General features: G+C 40.7%; 1 protein-coding gene across 1 annotated transcript in view; it reads left to right on the top strand.

Annotated features, from left to right (window-relative positions):
• The window catches only part of DCLK2 (doublecortin like kinase 2), a gene marked incomplete at both ends in the record, with an annotated part of 153,636 nt that overhangs the window by 91,283 nt on the left and 45,158 nt on the right, over positions 1-17,195 (top strand). The window contains 4 exons of the mRNA XM_082838505.1: positions 1,549-1,651; positions 5,770-5,871; positions 6,766-6,816; positions 10,473-10,567. Of these exons, the coding sequence (XP_082694631.1) occupies positions 1,549-1,651; positions 5,770-5,871; positions 6,766-6,816; positions 10,473-10,567 (351 nt within the window). The remainder of the gene's footprint in view (positions 1-1,548; positions 1,652-5,769; positions 5,872-6,765; positions 6,817-10,472; positions 10,568-17,195) is intronic.

Genomic DNA, 17,195 nt, shown 5'->3' with positions numbered 1-17,195 from the left:
CTCCTCCCTTGATTAGCATCTGTTCAGATCTGCCCTTTGGAACTCAGAGAAGGTCATGGAGGCTGGAGTCTGTTCCCTACAAACAAGAAAATGGGGGACAGAAAGGCATCTGTGCCCAGGAGCCCTACAGGGTCCTGCTTGGTTTCAGTGTGATGCTCTTAAGAGGTGGGGCCTTTGGGATATAAGTAGGGTTGCATGAGGTTGTGAGGGTGGAGCCCCCATGATGCGATTAGTGCCCTTATAAGAAGAGACAGGAGAGAGCTGGCTTCCTCCTGTGTTGTCCCCCCGCTTCCATGTGATGAAACCAGGAAGAGGGTTCTCACCAGAACCCAACCATGCCGGCACCCTGATCTCAGACTTCCAGCCTCCAGAACTGTGAGAAATAAGTTTCTGTCATTTAAGCCACCCCGTCTATGGTAATTTGTTATAGCAGCCCAAACTGACTAAAACACGCCTTAAAAACACTGTGACCTGAGCTGAGTTTTAATGAAGTACAGAAGCCACATCTTGCTTGATGAGGGACTGGAGCAGTTTCCACGCCTGTTCCACTTATTGTGTATAGTTCACTACCATCTCTCTGGAGTATTTTTTTCTAACTCTAGGGTGAGATTTTTTTTTTTTTCAATAAAAAGCTAAATAGTGATCAGGAAGACTTAAGGAATTATTGAGGTTCTCAATCCTTTCAAGTAATAGAGCACTGATTTTTTTTAACTGCATTATTATTGGGAGAGGAGTACATTTTTAAAAAGAAATCTTATCATACATCCCATTAAAAAATCAGGTAAAATTGGAGCCTGTTTATATCCAAAGTCCTGGAAGATGGTTCTTCTTGTCACCACCGGGATGAAGGGATGAATGTGCTCCCTGGGGTGGGTCCAGGTTCTGTGGGATCTGACACTGATACAGTATTGGGGAGGGCGGGGTGAAAAAAGAATATGAAATTAAGACTACGTTTAGGTACAGGGCCTTGGGAGGGCCATCATTAGCTTCATGGCAAGTCTTCCTCTGATCTTAATGATGGTGGTGGTGGTGAAGGTGAGTATTAGCACATTGAGTACCTATATGCCTGGCACCCATTCCAAGCGGTTTTCATATATTAATCCTTAGGACAACCTAAGGCACAATATACCAAAGTTACAGACAGGTCATGCCCAAGGTGACACGGCTGGGACATGGAGTTGCTAGGAGAGAAGGGTAGACCAGTAAACTGGGAGCAGAGACCTCCATCAGCCCCAGCTTTGCCACCTGTTAATGGGAAACCTGGAATACATCACTGAGCCTCCTGTGGATGCCCTTGACTTCACCTGTAAACAGGAACTTTGATGCCAGCTAGGAGCCCCTCGTTTTGTTGTTCTGAGGTCGGTCAGGAGACATTGTGTGGAAGTGCTCTGTGGAGGGTGAAATGCTTGGAAATGTGTGCGATTAAATAGTTTTTCATTCTGACTCAGTATTATAGGTGAGGCTAGAAAATATATTTAATTTTGCTGACTTTTGTTTCACTTCTAATGTTTCTAATTTATTTCTTGGACATGTTTTTTTTTTTTTTAGGTTACTTGTCTGCAAGACTTTTTTGGTGATGATGATGTTTTTATTGCATGTGGACCTGAAAAATTCCGTTACGCTCAAGATGACTTTGTCCTGGATCACAGTGGTAAGGCAATTCATTGACCATCTTTGTAACCCTGAAATGGAGGCTTGGGATTCTCACTTGGTGCATGTTAAGTGGTCTGGTGTGTTGAAGAAAGATGGCATTGGTGGTACTCTTTTTGAATTAATGAAAGTAGAAAATAACATGAAGGTATTTACCTAGTTGCAAAAAAAAAAGTGAAATAGTTTTCATTTTTTAGCAAGTTGGTTCCATCTCTTTTTACTGCATTGTTTTGCCTCTGAAGTGGATTTCCTACCTTCTTCCAGAATGGTGCCTGGCTATGCCACCTTAAATGTATGGATAGTGTTGAACCTGAAACAGTTCATTATACATTTTCCATGTCCATAAAGAGATACATAAAAGGATAGTAAGTTGTTAATAGTGATTATCTCAGGTTTCTTTTTATCTCATTGCTCTGTTCGCAACTTAAAAAAAAAATAGCATGCATTGTTTATATATGCAGGAAAAATAAAGCTATTTTCATTGATGGGATAAGAAAATCACTTTCTCTTAATTTTAGCCAAAAAATGGAGTTTTCAACTATTTAGCAATAACCTCAGTGATTTCAGATGATTTTGATCCTGGGAATATTGTTCTAATCTGTTGTCTGGAACTTAATTTAAACCTGTTGCAGTATTAGTGATTATCTTAGCTGATAGTAAAGTCAGCTTCATCTTTAAATGAGATAAAATCGTACAGACATAACATTTCACAGAGAAGAGAGGGATGTTGAAGATTCAGTCCCACTCTTTAATTTCACAAATGAGGAAAGTTGACTTTTCAAAAATTAAACTGGTGGTAAACCCTTTCCAGTTGTAGTGGTTCCGACAGTCCAAAATTACAGAAACGTACTACCAAATAAATAGACTTTTTAAATAGACTTTTTAAAATTCAAGATGATACATTCTGTGGTATCAAACTTCCTTGTGTAATTCTTTCCTGTTACACTGTGTCACTTACCTTGGGGCGATTTACCTACTTTGTGCTTGGGGCTCATTTATCTACTCTTATCGTTTTTTTTCCACTGCTGCCGAATTTCTTGGGCGTTTCTGTACTGTCTTATACTCTGTTGTAGTGGCCCTGCTTTAGATTAGTAATGCCACCGGAAAGTCCATAAAGAATTGCCAATGCTAACTATGCTAATGCTCTCCCCTGTTCTCATGGGTTGACTGAAAAACGTGCATTTACATATCATCTGTATTTTACATCTTCTTTTTTTTTTTTTTTTTTTTGCGGTACGCGGGCCTCTCACTGTTGTGACCTCTCCCGTTGTGGAGCACAGGCTCCGGACGCACAGGCCCAGCGGCCATGGCTCACGGGCCCAGCTGCTCCGTGGCATGTGGGATCCTCCCGGACTGGGGCACGAACCTGCGTCCCCTCCATCGGCAGGTGGACTCTCAACCACTGCGCCACCAGGGAAGCCCCTACATCTTTTTTGACTGTAGCTTAATTTCATTTCATAATATTTCTTTGATGTCAATATGAGTCATTTTGAAAGCTGAGACACTGAAACTCAATAATATTATACTCCAGGTTATAAAGTTAATTTGGGTGGCAACAAGAGCAATAAAACATTTATTGAGCACTTACTATATATGTACTAGGCATTGTCCTCAGGGCTTTACATGTATGTTGTAAATTTACCTAAGCTATTTGAATTGTTCATAGTTTTTTGTTGTTTTGGCTATCAAAGAATCCAATAATTAGAAGTGGGTGAAAGCTACTGATTTCTTCCCTCTTGATCCCTACTTAACCTTCTGCAAACTGGGGATAGTAAAAGTGGCTTTTTCATAAAATTTGATGAGGATTAAATGAGTTCATATGTGTAAAGCAGTTGGAAGTGTGCCCATTACACAGTATGTGCTATCCCTGTTGTTGCTGTTAATGTTATTATTATATCACCACCATTAGGTCATGAAATTTTATGATGAAAGCAAGTCTCAGACGTAATTCTGCCACAAGTGCATTTACTAGGAGTGATGCTGAAAACTCAGCCTCTGTGCACCGGTGCCGAATCAAATCACGGAGACAGAATTTTGGGTGAAGTAGAAAAGAACAGCTTTATTGCTTTGCCAGGCAGAGGGGGACACAATGGGTTCCTTCCCTGCAAAACTGTGTGTCCCTACCCAGGGGGATTTGGTGAGGAGTTTTATAGAAATGGTTCAAGGGCAGGGTTGCTGATAAGGATCAGGGTGTTGCGTGCAGGGTCTGCACTCCTTTAATCTGGTCTCACTAGTCTTCCGATGAATTTTTCTGGTTCCTTTAATCTGGCCTCAGGTGGTTTTCTCTGGAATGAAGATTGCTGACTTCTTCCATTTATTGAGGGTTTTCGTTCTGGAAAGAGCTCAAAGATATTGTTATGTGTATCCCTTGAGGGGGAACCAGGACCCTTTCCCAAGGCTGCGCTATTTTGTTTCTTGGCTGTTCCTCCCTTGTCTCTGCATCCCCTCCCTTCCCTGATTAGCAACTGTTTGAACCTGCCCTTTGGAACTCAGGGGAAGTCATGGAAGCTGGAGTCTATTCCCTCCAAGAAACGGGGAACATATCTCTGGATATATGTATATGTATGGTTGATTCGTTTTGTTATAAAGCAGAAGCTAACACACCATTGTGGGGCAATTATACTCCAATAAAGATGGAAAGAAAGAAAGAGAGAGAGAGAGAGAGAGAGAAGGAAGGAAGGAAGGAAGGAAAGAAGGAAGAAAGAAAAAGAAAGGAAGGAAGGAGGGAGGTGGGGGAGGGAGGGAGAGAGGGAAAGAAAGAAAGAAAGAAAAGAAAGAAAAGGGGAACACAGAAAGGCTTCTGTGCCCAGGAGCCCCACAGGGTCCTGGTGGGGTTCAGGAGGCAAAGATTTATTTTAAAAAATCAGTTATTTAACTTGTGTTGTAATCTTGATGAGTCCCAGCTCTGTCCTTTTACACTGCCGACAGCATCTTACATTAAAAATCAGTTCAAAATCCATAGAATTCAGCTAAGCTGGTCTTAGTCAAGGAACAGAACCCTCCATTAATGAGCTGGGTGCAGGACTGGCTCAGATTCCTACCCTGGGGGTAGTTCTGAAGTTCTGGGCTTTCTAGATTTACCCATCCTGCTCATAAGGCAGTGGCAGTGCCTTTAGGAAGTTCTAACTAACCCACACACCACTCCTTCCAACAGTGGAGTACTTTCTAACATCCAGGCTGCTAATTAACTATGCTGCTATTGCTGCAGCCCCCTCTGAGTAAGGTTCTGATTAGAGTCTTTCAAATGCTAACTCACCTCCCTGGTGTGTATTTTCCTGATTAGTGTACTTCCCTTGTTAATTTATTGCCCCTGGGGTATAGATTAAAACCAACCCACATTTTAATCTTTCTGTGAAAATTGAAGTATTTTAATGTGAATTACAGACAATATGTTATCTAATTGAATCCTTATAAGAAGCCTGTGAAGCAGATTTATTTTCATCCCAGTTTCATAGGGGAAAAAACTGAGACTTAGAGCTAACCAAGGTCCACCAGTTAGCAAAGTCACATCCATGATTCATCCCAAATCTGCATGACTCCAAAAACCAGGTTCTTAATTGTTCAAATTAGAAGTGATTATTTAAGCTGTTTAATTAGTTCTGGTTCTTTACATGCTAATTTATTTGGCAATTTTTGGAAAGACCAAAGTTATTGTTTAAAGCTAGTTTCCTCATTTTTGACGCTTTGGGCAGATGGAAAATAAGACAGTAAGGGGTTCATAAATTAGAGTCCTATATCCTTTCAAACTGTTATCAGAGACTTGGAGAGAACTCTTTGTTGTAGCCTTTGCCTATCAACGCTACCGACCAAAATAATAATAATAAGTTGCACATGTGTAGATTAGGCTGTGTGAATCAAGTTAGGACATCAGGATTTCTGTATTTATTAAGAACTCCATCTGGAACAATGAGGTAAGTCACAAGGTGTGAAGCCTAATTTAAGGTAACCTCAGGCGTGCTTTCGGGACAGTTGCTCTGTGTATTAAAGTTGTTTAACATTAATGGGAAAGATGATCAGGTAATGGTTCTAGGCAGTAAACTACTGTAACGTGTGATCTGTGATCTTCCTTTGGTTAGAATTAAAACCAGATCTACTTAAAGCACTTTTCTTCCTTTCTAGAATGCCGCGTCTTGAAATCATCTTATTCTCGCTCCTCAGCTGTTAAGTATTCTGGATCCAAGAGCCCTGGGCCTTCTCGACGCAGCAAATCACCAGCTTCAGGTAGTTAAAGGGAAAAGGAAATGGATAATCACAAAAGGAGCAGATCATTCTTCAGTTTTCTTTAATATGAATTAGTAGTCATTCCCATCCTTGTATGCAGCCAGGTTCCAGAATGACATATACATGACATGATTTTTAAATCCAGAAGTTTAAGTTTGTTTCTCAAAGTTATAATAAGTGTCCTAACACTTGGTTTTGTTCTGACACATTTTCTCAAGAACAATCTTATCTAGATTCTTCTGGTATTTATGTAGAAGTGTTTCACATTTTGACCACTGTGTGCTGCATTTTTAATTTTGTGCTATAAGATTGTGGATATTTCCTTATCTTATTGGTTTAAAACATAAACATACACGCCTAACAGCAATGTATTTATTTGATAAGTTTCCACAGGCTTTTCCACCATCGAGCAATTTAATAGGAGCAACGATTATTGTTAGAAAGTAGCACTGCTTATTTCAGAGTCAGACTTACCTCTAAGTTTCTTTCAGATCTTGAGCCTATAGATTTGTCATAATTTTGACAGCTTTTGACATTTTTAAAGAATTAAAATATCCCCTAAATCTTTCTATATTGATTCTGTAAGGCTCGCTTCTAGTAGTTATAATTTTGCTGATATCATTTCCCATTAAGGAAAGGATGAAAAAACTGTGATTTTACGTGTGGTAAATCTAGAACATGTGAAAGTAGTATTAGCAAAAACTGTCTGAAGCATCAGCCTTTTTATAAAATACTGAATTTGGGGGGTGTTCTACTTTTCTGCTGCTGCTTCTTCAGCACCTATCCCACTTTCTCTAGGTCAGGTTGTTTTGCCCTTCTTTTTGTGTACACATTTAGACCTGCTGAATAACCACTCTCCTTACTGTCTCCTTTGTTTATACTGAATGTGTCCAGTAAAGAGGGGTGGCCACTACTCCAGGGCCTACTCTACGGCCAAATCCCCAGGTGAGCCATGATTATTATGGCTTTGTCGCTCTGCTGGGTTTTTGTTTTCGTCTTTCGCCATATTTCTGTTTCCTTTTGCTCCATTTCCATGAATGCATCTGGCTTTTACCAGTGGACATCTGTGCAGTTATCAAGCACTTCACAATGCTTCAGCCTCCCTTATTTGTTAGAGAGCCAGTCATCCTCAGAAGGTTGCCAGGTGCCTGTCTGTGTGTAGTCACGGTACACAGTGATGGAGGAGACACAGCGCTTCAAGTGGTGTGTCTTCTAGTTAATTTGGGAGAATAGCCTGTTACTGAAAAAGGCTAAGGGTTGTTGGTAATATGAAAATGGCCATAGAAGCAATTATACTGTCCTCTCCTTCCTCCCCACCCTGGGGTTGATAGGCCCAACATCCTCTCTCTAAAATAACAGCGATATGAATATTTTTAACTGAATGCATCTCTCTGGTGTTAAGCTTATTTCAAATGATATTGTGCTTTCTGTGAAGTATCTCACACGCAGGGAAAGCTAATATCACATGAAATTTGTGTAAATACACTTCACTGAGTTTACCACGTGGTAAATTAGACTTTTGTCAGGTTCTTAGCTTTTGTTTTGGTGATAGGTTTACAGATGCTTATCACGTAAGTAATATAAATAAAAGTGGGGAGAGTGATTCAAGGATCAGGTATTAAAATTCATCTAATTTTGTCTGCCTGAGGTCTAAAGAGGGAAGTTAACATATTGAACTAAAAGCATGTTTCATAGCCATACTTGTCTTGTAGACCAACTGCTTCATAACATAGTCTAATAAGTGTATAAATCTTTTTAACTAGAATTTGGAATGCTTAGAAATTGATTTGAGAAAATCTTAGGATTCCAGTACTCCAGATTTTCAAGTGAGTCCATATTTGGGTTTGGGTTAATAAACTTTATCTTAACTTATAAGTAAAAGTTGTGAGATGTAGATCGCGTTTCAGAGGACAAATGGCTTCTTTATAAAAGATTAACTCAAAAGCATGTTCAGCCCACACTGCAGTTATAGAAAATGGAGAGAGAGTTTTGTATTATTAATGCCACAGTACACAGAAGTATGACTCGCTTTTACGGACTGCTTTAGCTGTAGTATGCCTGTTACCATTTAGAACATTCCATGGGACTCACTGGAATTTCAAACAGAGCAAGTAACTTTGTAAATGTCATACTGTACTTTTTCACTCTTGGGGCAGAAGTGCTCCCATCAATGAAGTCTTCTGGCTGACAAAATTCCTCAACAAAACTCTAAATTTATCTAAATAGCTAAATGATATGTAATAAACACATAGAAATTAATCTGGGTGATACAAGTGGGTAAATAGTTACCACAATTTGCATCTTAAAAATTCTCACTTCAGATTTCTAGCTTGTGAATCTGTCGTAGTCCACCAGGGTAAAAAACGTTCAGAGCCAACAAACAGGAAAGCCCCCAAATTTGTTTCTTACCTTACAGTTGAGGGGAAGGGTGGATAAGAGCCTTATTTTGGGAGAGAAAATCCAGGCTGTAGCGAAGGAGGGGAGCATTGCAGAGACGCTGGGCACTGTCCGTCCACCTTCCTGTTGGTAGCAGCAGTGTCGGGGGAGAGAGCACAGTGTGACTCTGTCCCAGGCCCCACTTACCCTCCCAGAGACTGGAGAGATGTGCAAATAAATGGAGTTAAGAACTTCTCACTAGACAACAACTTTTTAGAACCTTTCAAATGCTATCAGAAACTTAGAGGGCATGGCTTAATGTCTCTTTAGGATGGGAGTTATTTGAGGGTAACTATGGACATGCAGTTACTGATACCAGTTCAATCCCTGGCAGTGAGTTTTGTTAAGAAATTACGTTTAGGTAGGAGGTGTGTTTTTAGGGAAATTGGTCTGCCACAGGGCTTACCATTTTCAGGAACCAAGTTTTCTTCTTTAGTTCCTTTTCCGTCACTGTTCCAAGGAAATCTTTGATATCAAAGTGGTTTCTGAATATCAGTGAAAGGTAACAGCCCTTGGTGAGTAGGAGCTGGTGACCTGAACAGGTTGCTGTGTGGAATGAAGGAGAAACGGAGCCAAACTCAGTATCAGCTCACAGCAAGCTTACTAGCTCACTGCTCATAGTAATCTCTATTTTACGTGAATTCCTACCACCAGTTCCCTTTAAAGAGAATTTTTAAAAGAAAGAGCATTAATTGAAGTGTAACTTTATTGAAAAATAATCAGGGCTGTTGAATACTCTTAAAAGTTTCTAATTAATTGTACAGTTTCTTGTGTTGTACTTGTGCTCTAAATACCCACATACATTTGTTAAGAAAATCTAGATAACTGATAATGATTTATGAATGAGTGGTTTTAAACTAGAAAAATTCAAGTTTGGTCATTTAAAAATAACGGGAAAATTTTTTCATCTTTGCTGAATTTTTACAAGGAGCAATACAATAAACATACATGACTGAGTCATCTAATCACACCTACTTACAGATCCAGAATTCGGCCTCCATTCAAGGACTGGGGCTTACTTTTTTGAGTCACCTATTCAGGACCTTTATCTCTGCATTTTGCTTTTTATATTTATTAGCATCATTTAAAATAACAGTTGTCTCCTCCCTTTTATTAAAAAGATTTTTTTTAAAAGGAAATGGACTTTGCTTTTCTTTCCATAGAGACGAATGCCAGTTTTCATCTGCTTGGGGCAGAAGCATTGAAGATTAATGATAAAAGGGGTTAAAGCACCCCTTAGAAGAGGGGAAAAAAAAAAAAAAATATATATATATATATATATATATACCAATACCAGATGTTAACTAATAGTTTTGTGAAATTACAGCCAAACTGGATCCCACTGGTATAATTAGGAATAAGCCTGAGTAATACTGAGATGTGTGACTAGCATTGTATAGTATAAAATCTGCAAACTAACCCTCCCCTTGAAACAGCCGTGCCCATACTCTTCCCTACCGAGTCTCTAAATTGAGCTTTCAATGTAGGAAGTGTATGGAAGTTTGGAGGAGGGTGTACAAAAAACCACCAAGACTTGCTAAATAATGGGGAAATTAAGTTGAGAAGACAAGAAAATGGAAGGAATTAGAAATAACTCGTCTAGATAATAAGAAATTGGCTTTCAAACAAATAAGTAGGTATTACAAGGAAAATGACCAGTAATTTTCTTTTTCCATGAAGGATATACTTAGAAAATGTGTTAGAATCATGGTGGAATTGATTTGGGAGTGCCACAAGAACGTCTTGGTTATTCAGGTTGGTGTATACTGAGACACTGGATATTGGAGTAGTTATAGGACAACCTTCAGAGTAGACCATTACAAATATAACAGCCATGCATTTCTCTACCCTTGATGGCAGGCAGGATATATGGACAAGTTGTTGCTCACATCTCTAACTCCATAACGTTTTATATATTTGTTTATGTCACTGTTGGAAAACTATTATTGAAAATAATTCTAGTTTCACTGCTTATTTGTCTGATACTTTGTCTGTAATGCAGTAAGACACATTATTTTTGCTTTTTGCTGAGTTACCGTCTGCTTTGAGCTTTGAATGAATTGAAGCTCCATTGGAGCTATACTGGGCATATGCTTAGTGTTTTTACACAATCTGGTGGTTCTGGGTTTTAATGACCTTTGTCTCCTTTGTTGTCTCGTGATCAGTTAATGGAACTCCCAGCAGCCAGCTTTCCACTCCTAAATCTACGAAATCCTCCAGTTCCTCTCCAACTAGCCCAGGAAGTTTCAGAGGATTAAAGGTATGAAATAGGATATATGGCATATTTGTGTGATTTTGTTATTTTGAGGTGCATAGTTTAGTTAACTTGTTCAGGGGCTTGGGTGCAGTAACACATCATAAAGGAAAGAGTTTAGGATTTGGAGCCAGGAAGACCTGGCTTTGAATCTTGTGTCCTTTTTCATCTTGTAATTTGGGCCAATTCATTTAACTCTTCTGAGCTAAAGTGTTCCCATCTCTTAAATGGGAATATAAAGTTGTGGTTAGGGTTGAACATAATGTGCTTTTATATAAATAAATAGCAGTTTTCCTATTATTATCAAAATGATTTACAATGGCAAAGCCTTGGAGAACACCATGATTCTTTTTTAAAATGTCATTTAAAATCATGATTTTAATACCGTTAACATAATTTGACTGTGTGAAAGTCTAAAACAGAGTGAAATTCTAGCATAATACTTACATACACAAGTTAGTAACACAAGAAAAATATGCTCATTTTGGTGAAGAACTTAGGAATAAATCTTAGGTTTCGACTGTGGTGTCCTAAAAATATAAACAGTAACTTAACATGATTAAGCAGTTGGTTTAATAGGCATTTTATCTAATAGAGAAGGAGAAGAATGAATGATGAGCAAAACCAGATTTGCAGGATTTCCACAAATTTAATTTGATTGAGTAGCCCTCAATAATTTAAGTTTATAAGAGGAAATTTGCCCGGTAAAAAAGCAGTACATGAATTTTCTTAAAGATTGAAAGTGTCCTTTTGTAGAAACAGTCACATTGTCTGTATGGTAATGCACTTTAGGAAGATGGAAGTGTACACAGCGCCATGATGTACACGCGTATTAACTTTCATTCTCTTGGAGTGTTTAACATCGGAAGCACCTTCGTTAGGAATACATTCTTGAAAGTTGGTTGCCCCAACACTTCAGATATCGTCCGAGGGGTTTTCTTTTCTTTAAGGATGCTGAAAAACATTTTTCACTGATAAAGTGAAAGGTAAAAGCCCCAGCACGCCTGGTGAATGTGGGGTGGGAACCTGCTGGGCCGGCAGGGCGGTGGGCCTGCGGGTCCTCACTGCCTGCGGGGCTCTGTTCTCCACCTGACACTCAGGTGTGCTTGTCCTGTCCTGAGGATGTTGTATCTACCTCAGAGTGAACTGCATGGTTCTTGTCTGAGTGCCTGACTTCAAAAGGAGAAGTTTCTTCTGGAAAAGGACAGATCAGATTGTCTGTTTTTGTGCCTGCTTGCTTATGTATGTTGGCAGAATTTGGACTGAGACGAATAGTCAGTTTGGGACTGGGAACACGTAAGCTCTCAGTAACCTCTACGTACTGGAAGTTCCTTATATTTATCAAAAGAACCGGCCATTTTCTGAAGTGCTAAATTGGCTTAGGTCAGTGTATAATATGATTTCAGTGGAATTTTTTTTTAAGATTTATTTATTATTTACTTATTTTTATTTATTTTTGGCTGTGTTGGGTCTTAGTTGTGGCACAGGGTGCACGGGCTTCTCTTTTCTAGTTGTGGCGCACAGGCTCCAGGGCGCATGGGCTGTGTAGTTGTGACACGCGGGCTTAGTTGCCCCACGGCATGTGGGATCTTAGTTCCCTGACCAGGGATCGAACCCACGTCCCCTGCGTTGTAAGGTGGATTCTTTACTGCTGGACCACCAGGGAAGTCCCTCAATGGAATTCTTAAATGTCAACCACCCAAAAAAAGTTATATCCGTTAAAAATCACTCATGTAATTATTTTCAGCTTTTCTTTCCCAACTTATTTTCTCCAGAATAGATTGGAGATGCTCTTTTTTTAATCCGGGTAACTTTCAGGAGAACTAGAGTTAAAGATCAAGTTGATTCACCTCTTTTCCAGTTCCAGTTGTTTCATCCTTTGTTAAAACTAAAGCAAGTTGTTCCAAGTGCTGGTAATTGTCAACCTAGGGCAGACCTAACCTAAGCTTTGCAGTGATCCACCTGCAAAGGTCACTTGTATTTCTCCCTCAGGCTGTTGCTGTAGGCAGGGCTGCTCTGATCCTTGACCTAGGACTGCGTGCGGCCATCCCAGAAGGTACCTTACCCAGGGTCTTGGTCATTTCCCCTTTTTCTTGTTATCCATTGGTAACCTGGTCTCCCATCTTTCTTCCCAGTCCATCTTCAGCTCTCAGCCCAAGATTGTCCTTTTTTGTTGTTGCCACTGGTTCAGTTGGTGCTGCTTAATGCTCTGAGTCCAGACCCATTCCTTCATGTATGTGCACAGACTTGCAGGAGATCACCCACAGATGCGAAGTCTGGAGTGAAGAGGCATGGGATTTTTAAAACATGCTAATAAGTTGTATTATTGCAGAGACATTAGATAAAATTGTTCTCACTACACTAGGTGTATCTTAATTATTAGAGTAACCCCAGCATTTAGCACACACAGTTCCATGGCACATGGTAAGTGCTCAAGGATCACTTACTGATGCAGAAATAAGTGAAGAAGGTTAGGGAAATGCTGATTCCTGGTCAAGAGTAAAGATGAGATTACCAGTAAGATAAAGAGTAGTGGTTCTTCCATGAACTCCCACCCCTTCCTTTCTCCTCTGCCACACCTGGGGCTTGGCTAACAGCTGTGAGACCTCCTCTTGAGTTTTCTTTTGATCATCTGTAAAATAAGGATGTTTGACCTTAGATAACTTCTAGAGTGCTAAGATTAGAGTTCTTTTAAGTTGCCCAAAAATCTGTCTCGGAAGCTGGGGAGTCTATTTCTCTTCCTCTCACTTTAAAGCTGATGGAGAATCACTGAATCTTACATTAAATATTCGCAGCTAAACAAGTCTCTGCCACACCCATCAGCTGTTTGGACACAAAGCTAAGAACCTCTAACCCCTGCCTGTTCCCAGGGGTCGTACTTTGTGGACATTTCATCTCATCACAGTTCCCCACAGTCCATGGTGTGTATTGTCCTTGGAATGAAAACCTGCCTTTGAAATACTGCAGCTTAGTTGTTCTCTTCACTGTACAAAATACCGTAATTTCGATGTCATTGTAGAGCTCTAGTCAGCATCTGTCCACGTTTGCATTATTTTCTCTATTCAGTGACATTACAAATGGAGAATTACAGATAATTACCATGTGTTAGTGCTATGCTTTTTCCTTCCCCTTCATTTAAAATAGCTTATTAAGATCATTTAAGAGGAGATGTCTGACAATGGAGAGCTGTTTTTCATGGGGAGGAACCCTTTACCACTATTTATCCTACTTAGATACTTTCATGGCTTTGGGGATAGTGTTTTTCCAGAGAATCAGGGAATTGACAAAAGCAAGCAACCCAAGCCAGGACAACGTATGCAGGAGTTGGCGCCCACATCACTCTGTATCCCAGGACACAGTTTCTGGCAGATGGCTTCTTTTTCTCTACTATCTGGGTTTTACTTACTAGGGAATTAAGCAAAATTAAGTCAAAGGTAAGCAGAATTTGATATCCTGTCACAGTTTTTCCCCCCCTTTGTGCCAGTTTCTGGGAACCATTTTGTGTTTGGGTGGAGACACTGAAAGAACTGAAAATGGAAATAGTGATATTGTGATGTTTAATCTCTGACCCAGAGCGTCGTTTTTGTTTGCTCCTTGAAGAAGACAGGAATTCAGAAGCAGCTCCCCCTCCTCCACAAAAAGCCCTCATTGTTTTCTCGATAGGACTCTTGTGAAGAAGACAACTCTGCTCCATTTATACCTGTTCATAGAAGGTCAAGCTCTCTAAGGGGCTGGCCCAAAGGCAGGAGAAGAAGCAAAGCTTCCCTCAAATTGGGAATGTTTTTTTGCAAGGTGGGGTGTTAAGAAATAGTGTGGCAGGGCAGAAATAGAGACACAGATGTAGAGAACAAACGTATGGACACCGAGGGGGGAAAGCAGAGGCGGGTGGAGGTGGTGGTGTGATGAATTGGGAGATTGGGATTGACATGTATACACTGATGGGTATAAAATGCATCACTAATAAGAACCTGCTGTATAAAAAAATAAATAAAAGAAAATTAAAAAAAAGAAGAAATAGTGTGGCGACCAAGTAATTAAGGTTCTTTAAACCTAAAACCAAAAGATGTTAGGACAACTGAGAGTCCGTTGTCCCTCAATTATAACTCTTTGGTTTTGCTAGACAGTTACCCAAAACCATAGAATATGGAAACTGGAAGTGGCCTCAGATCTTTTCGTTTGTCTTCATTGTATAGATGGAGAATCTGAGGTGCACTCAAATCTCTCCCTCTGTTACAGTTTCTCATATTGGACTTTCTTTTATTATTATTTTAATTTTTTTTTGCTTTAAAACGAGTGTGATGCCATATGAAGTCAATGTTATTCTCTCACCATGTACTCTGTAAGAGGTGGGTGTGGGGTGGCCAGCATTTGAGTACATGCTAAAGTAGTATGATCAGTATTCACAGCAGCTTTTTAGGAAGTATGAAAAAAACATTGTACTGGTTGTGACGGTGACATGGTATAGTCAGCTGCCTTTTAAGAGGGCCTGTCTGTTCAGTGTTAAGTGATTTTTAAAAATAATAACCTGTTTTCCTGACTAGCTTAAAGATGGATTTGAGATGGTTTCGGATGCAGTTAGGTTATGCTATTGGGACGATAAACTCACCTTGACCTAAAAAAAAAAAAAAAAAAAAAGAATCTGAGGTGCAGAGATGTCAAGTGAGTGGCTCTAGGTCCCAGTGGCCAGTTGGGATCTCTGACCCTTTCACAGTCTCCGTCTCTAACTTTTGACCTTCCCCCATCCCTGGTGGGCCTGCTTCAATGACCCCAACACAGGTACCCCTTGGAAAAGCTGTGCTGTGTAGGCCTTTTAGGAGGGTGAGTGCCTGGGTTTAGATACACACAAATGCTCTGAAGAGAAATGGGTTGTGAGACTGGGAAAGGAATAAGGAGAGGGGAGGGTTGGGAAAAGGGAGAGGTGATCCTGGGGTAGGGGAGGGGGGAGAGGCCAGAGGAAGGGCGAGGAAGACAGGGAAGAACTCCTGTTGGCAGCTCTCCCTGGGAGGCTTGGTGTAAGGGATTGTTCATCGTATCTAATGGGGATTCTTTTCAAGTGACATGGTTACACTGTGTGACCAGCAGTTTTACTTTATTGGGTCAGCTTTAGTAAAATGACCAAGTTCACAATGGGTTAGGGTTATTGGGTTGGTTTGTTTGTTTGTTTGGGTTTTTTTGGAAGCCAGCAGTGGAGCTGAGTATGGTCAAGACGGGCACAGGTTGGAAACAGACTGTGTAGTCCTGCCCCAGCAGGTGCATGGGTACCTCGACCTGGGATAGTGTTCCATAGTGGGCCCGAGATGGAGGCCACATTGTGAGCACACTGGCGTGACTGGGATTTGCATGCAGAGTGCACGCTCATAACCACTACTAGCCCCCAAAGGCACAGTGAGAAAGCAGGGCAAGTCTGTTATACAGATGACTGGAACTACGTAGTCAGACCAAAAATTAGTAAAATGAGTTGCTAGGGCTACCCACTGGGCTTCTTCCCTAGAACCTAGTGCCTAGGTATGAGAAGTTGGCTTTGCTTTTGTACAAGTTTGGGGAATCCGGCTTTTCTAAAAGACAGGACCACTCGTGGTGATAGTCACGTGGGGAGGAGGTGTTTTTGCAGCTGTTTCCACCACTGTGGACCAGGCTACCCACCAAGCCAGGCAGACGGGGAGCCAAAGGCCTTGAGGTAAGGCCAGCTCATGCCAGGTTGTACTAGGCCCGTGTCAGGAAGAACTCTTGTTTAGTTTCCTTTTATTCTCCTTGCTTATTAAAATTTTCTGTGAATGTTCCAGTCTGTCCCAGTTAAGATAAGGGACCCCTTTAGGCCAGAGGCTGAAGGCAGAGATGGCACCCGCTAGTTACATAGAAAGAGGGGCTCAGAGAAGGGAGAAGCCCAGAGGCCCCTGCTCTGAGATGGACACAAGATGGTGCAGTGGTTCAGGCTGTGAGCTCGGAAACCAGAGTGTCTGGGTTTCATCTTGGCTACTTACTAGCTGTGTGGCCTTGGGCAGCTCACATCACCGTTATCTGTAAAAAAGGGGATTCCTAGGACCTACTGCACAGGGTTGAGATTAACTGATTAAATATAAAGAAAGGACCAAGAATAGCTTTGTTACTCTATTATTCTATTGTTATTCTTTTATATTCTATTTGTATTACAGTAAGCATTGGGGTTTCCAGGTTCAGTTTTCACATGAGGGAAGTTTCACTTAGAAAAAAAAAATGATATGCAGTAGTGTAGGAGAAGGAAAGAGAAAGTGAGAGAAGTCAGACTCCTCTCCTCTCTTATTACCTTCTCTGCTTTTCTGTTATGACTTTCCCTCCCAGCTCTACCCTTCGTCTTTGTTTTCCTGCCCTCTCTACATGTTCCAACCCTATTAGTAATCTATAGGTAATTCTGTTAGTAACAAGCTGTCCCCAAATTTAGCAGCTTAAAACAACAATAAAAAATTATTTTCCCCCACAGTTCTTGTGGGTCAGGAATTCAGGAGCAGCTTAAGATCTTCCAAGAGGTTGTAGTCAATATGTATACCAGGGCTTCAGTCGCCCGAAGCTTGACTGGGAACGGACGATCCCCTCCCAAGGTGACTCACTCACTTGGTGGCAAGTTGTGCCGGCTCTTGGCAGGAGGCCTCAGTTCCTC

This window comes from Leucopleurus acutus (assembly GCF_964270905.1).
Source record: "Leucopleurus acutus genome assembly, chromosome: 4".
In the NCBI taxonomy this organism is placed as follows: domain Eukaryota; kingdom Metazoa; phylum Chordata; class Mammalia; order Artiodactyla; family Delphinidae; genus Leucopleurus; species Leucopleurus acutus.
The sequence above is the reverse complement of the archived record's forward strand: the minus strand, read 5'-3'. Positions and strand labels throughout refer to the sequence as shown.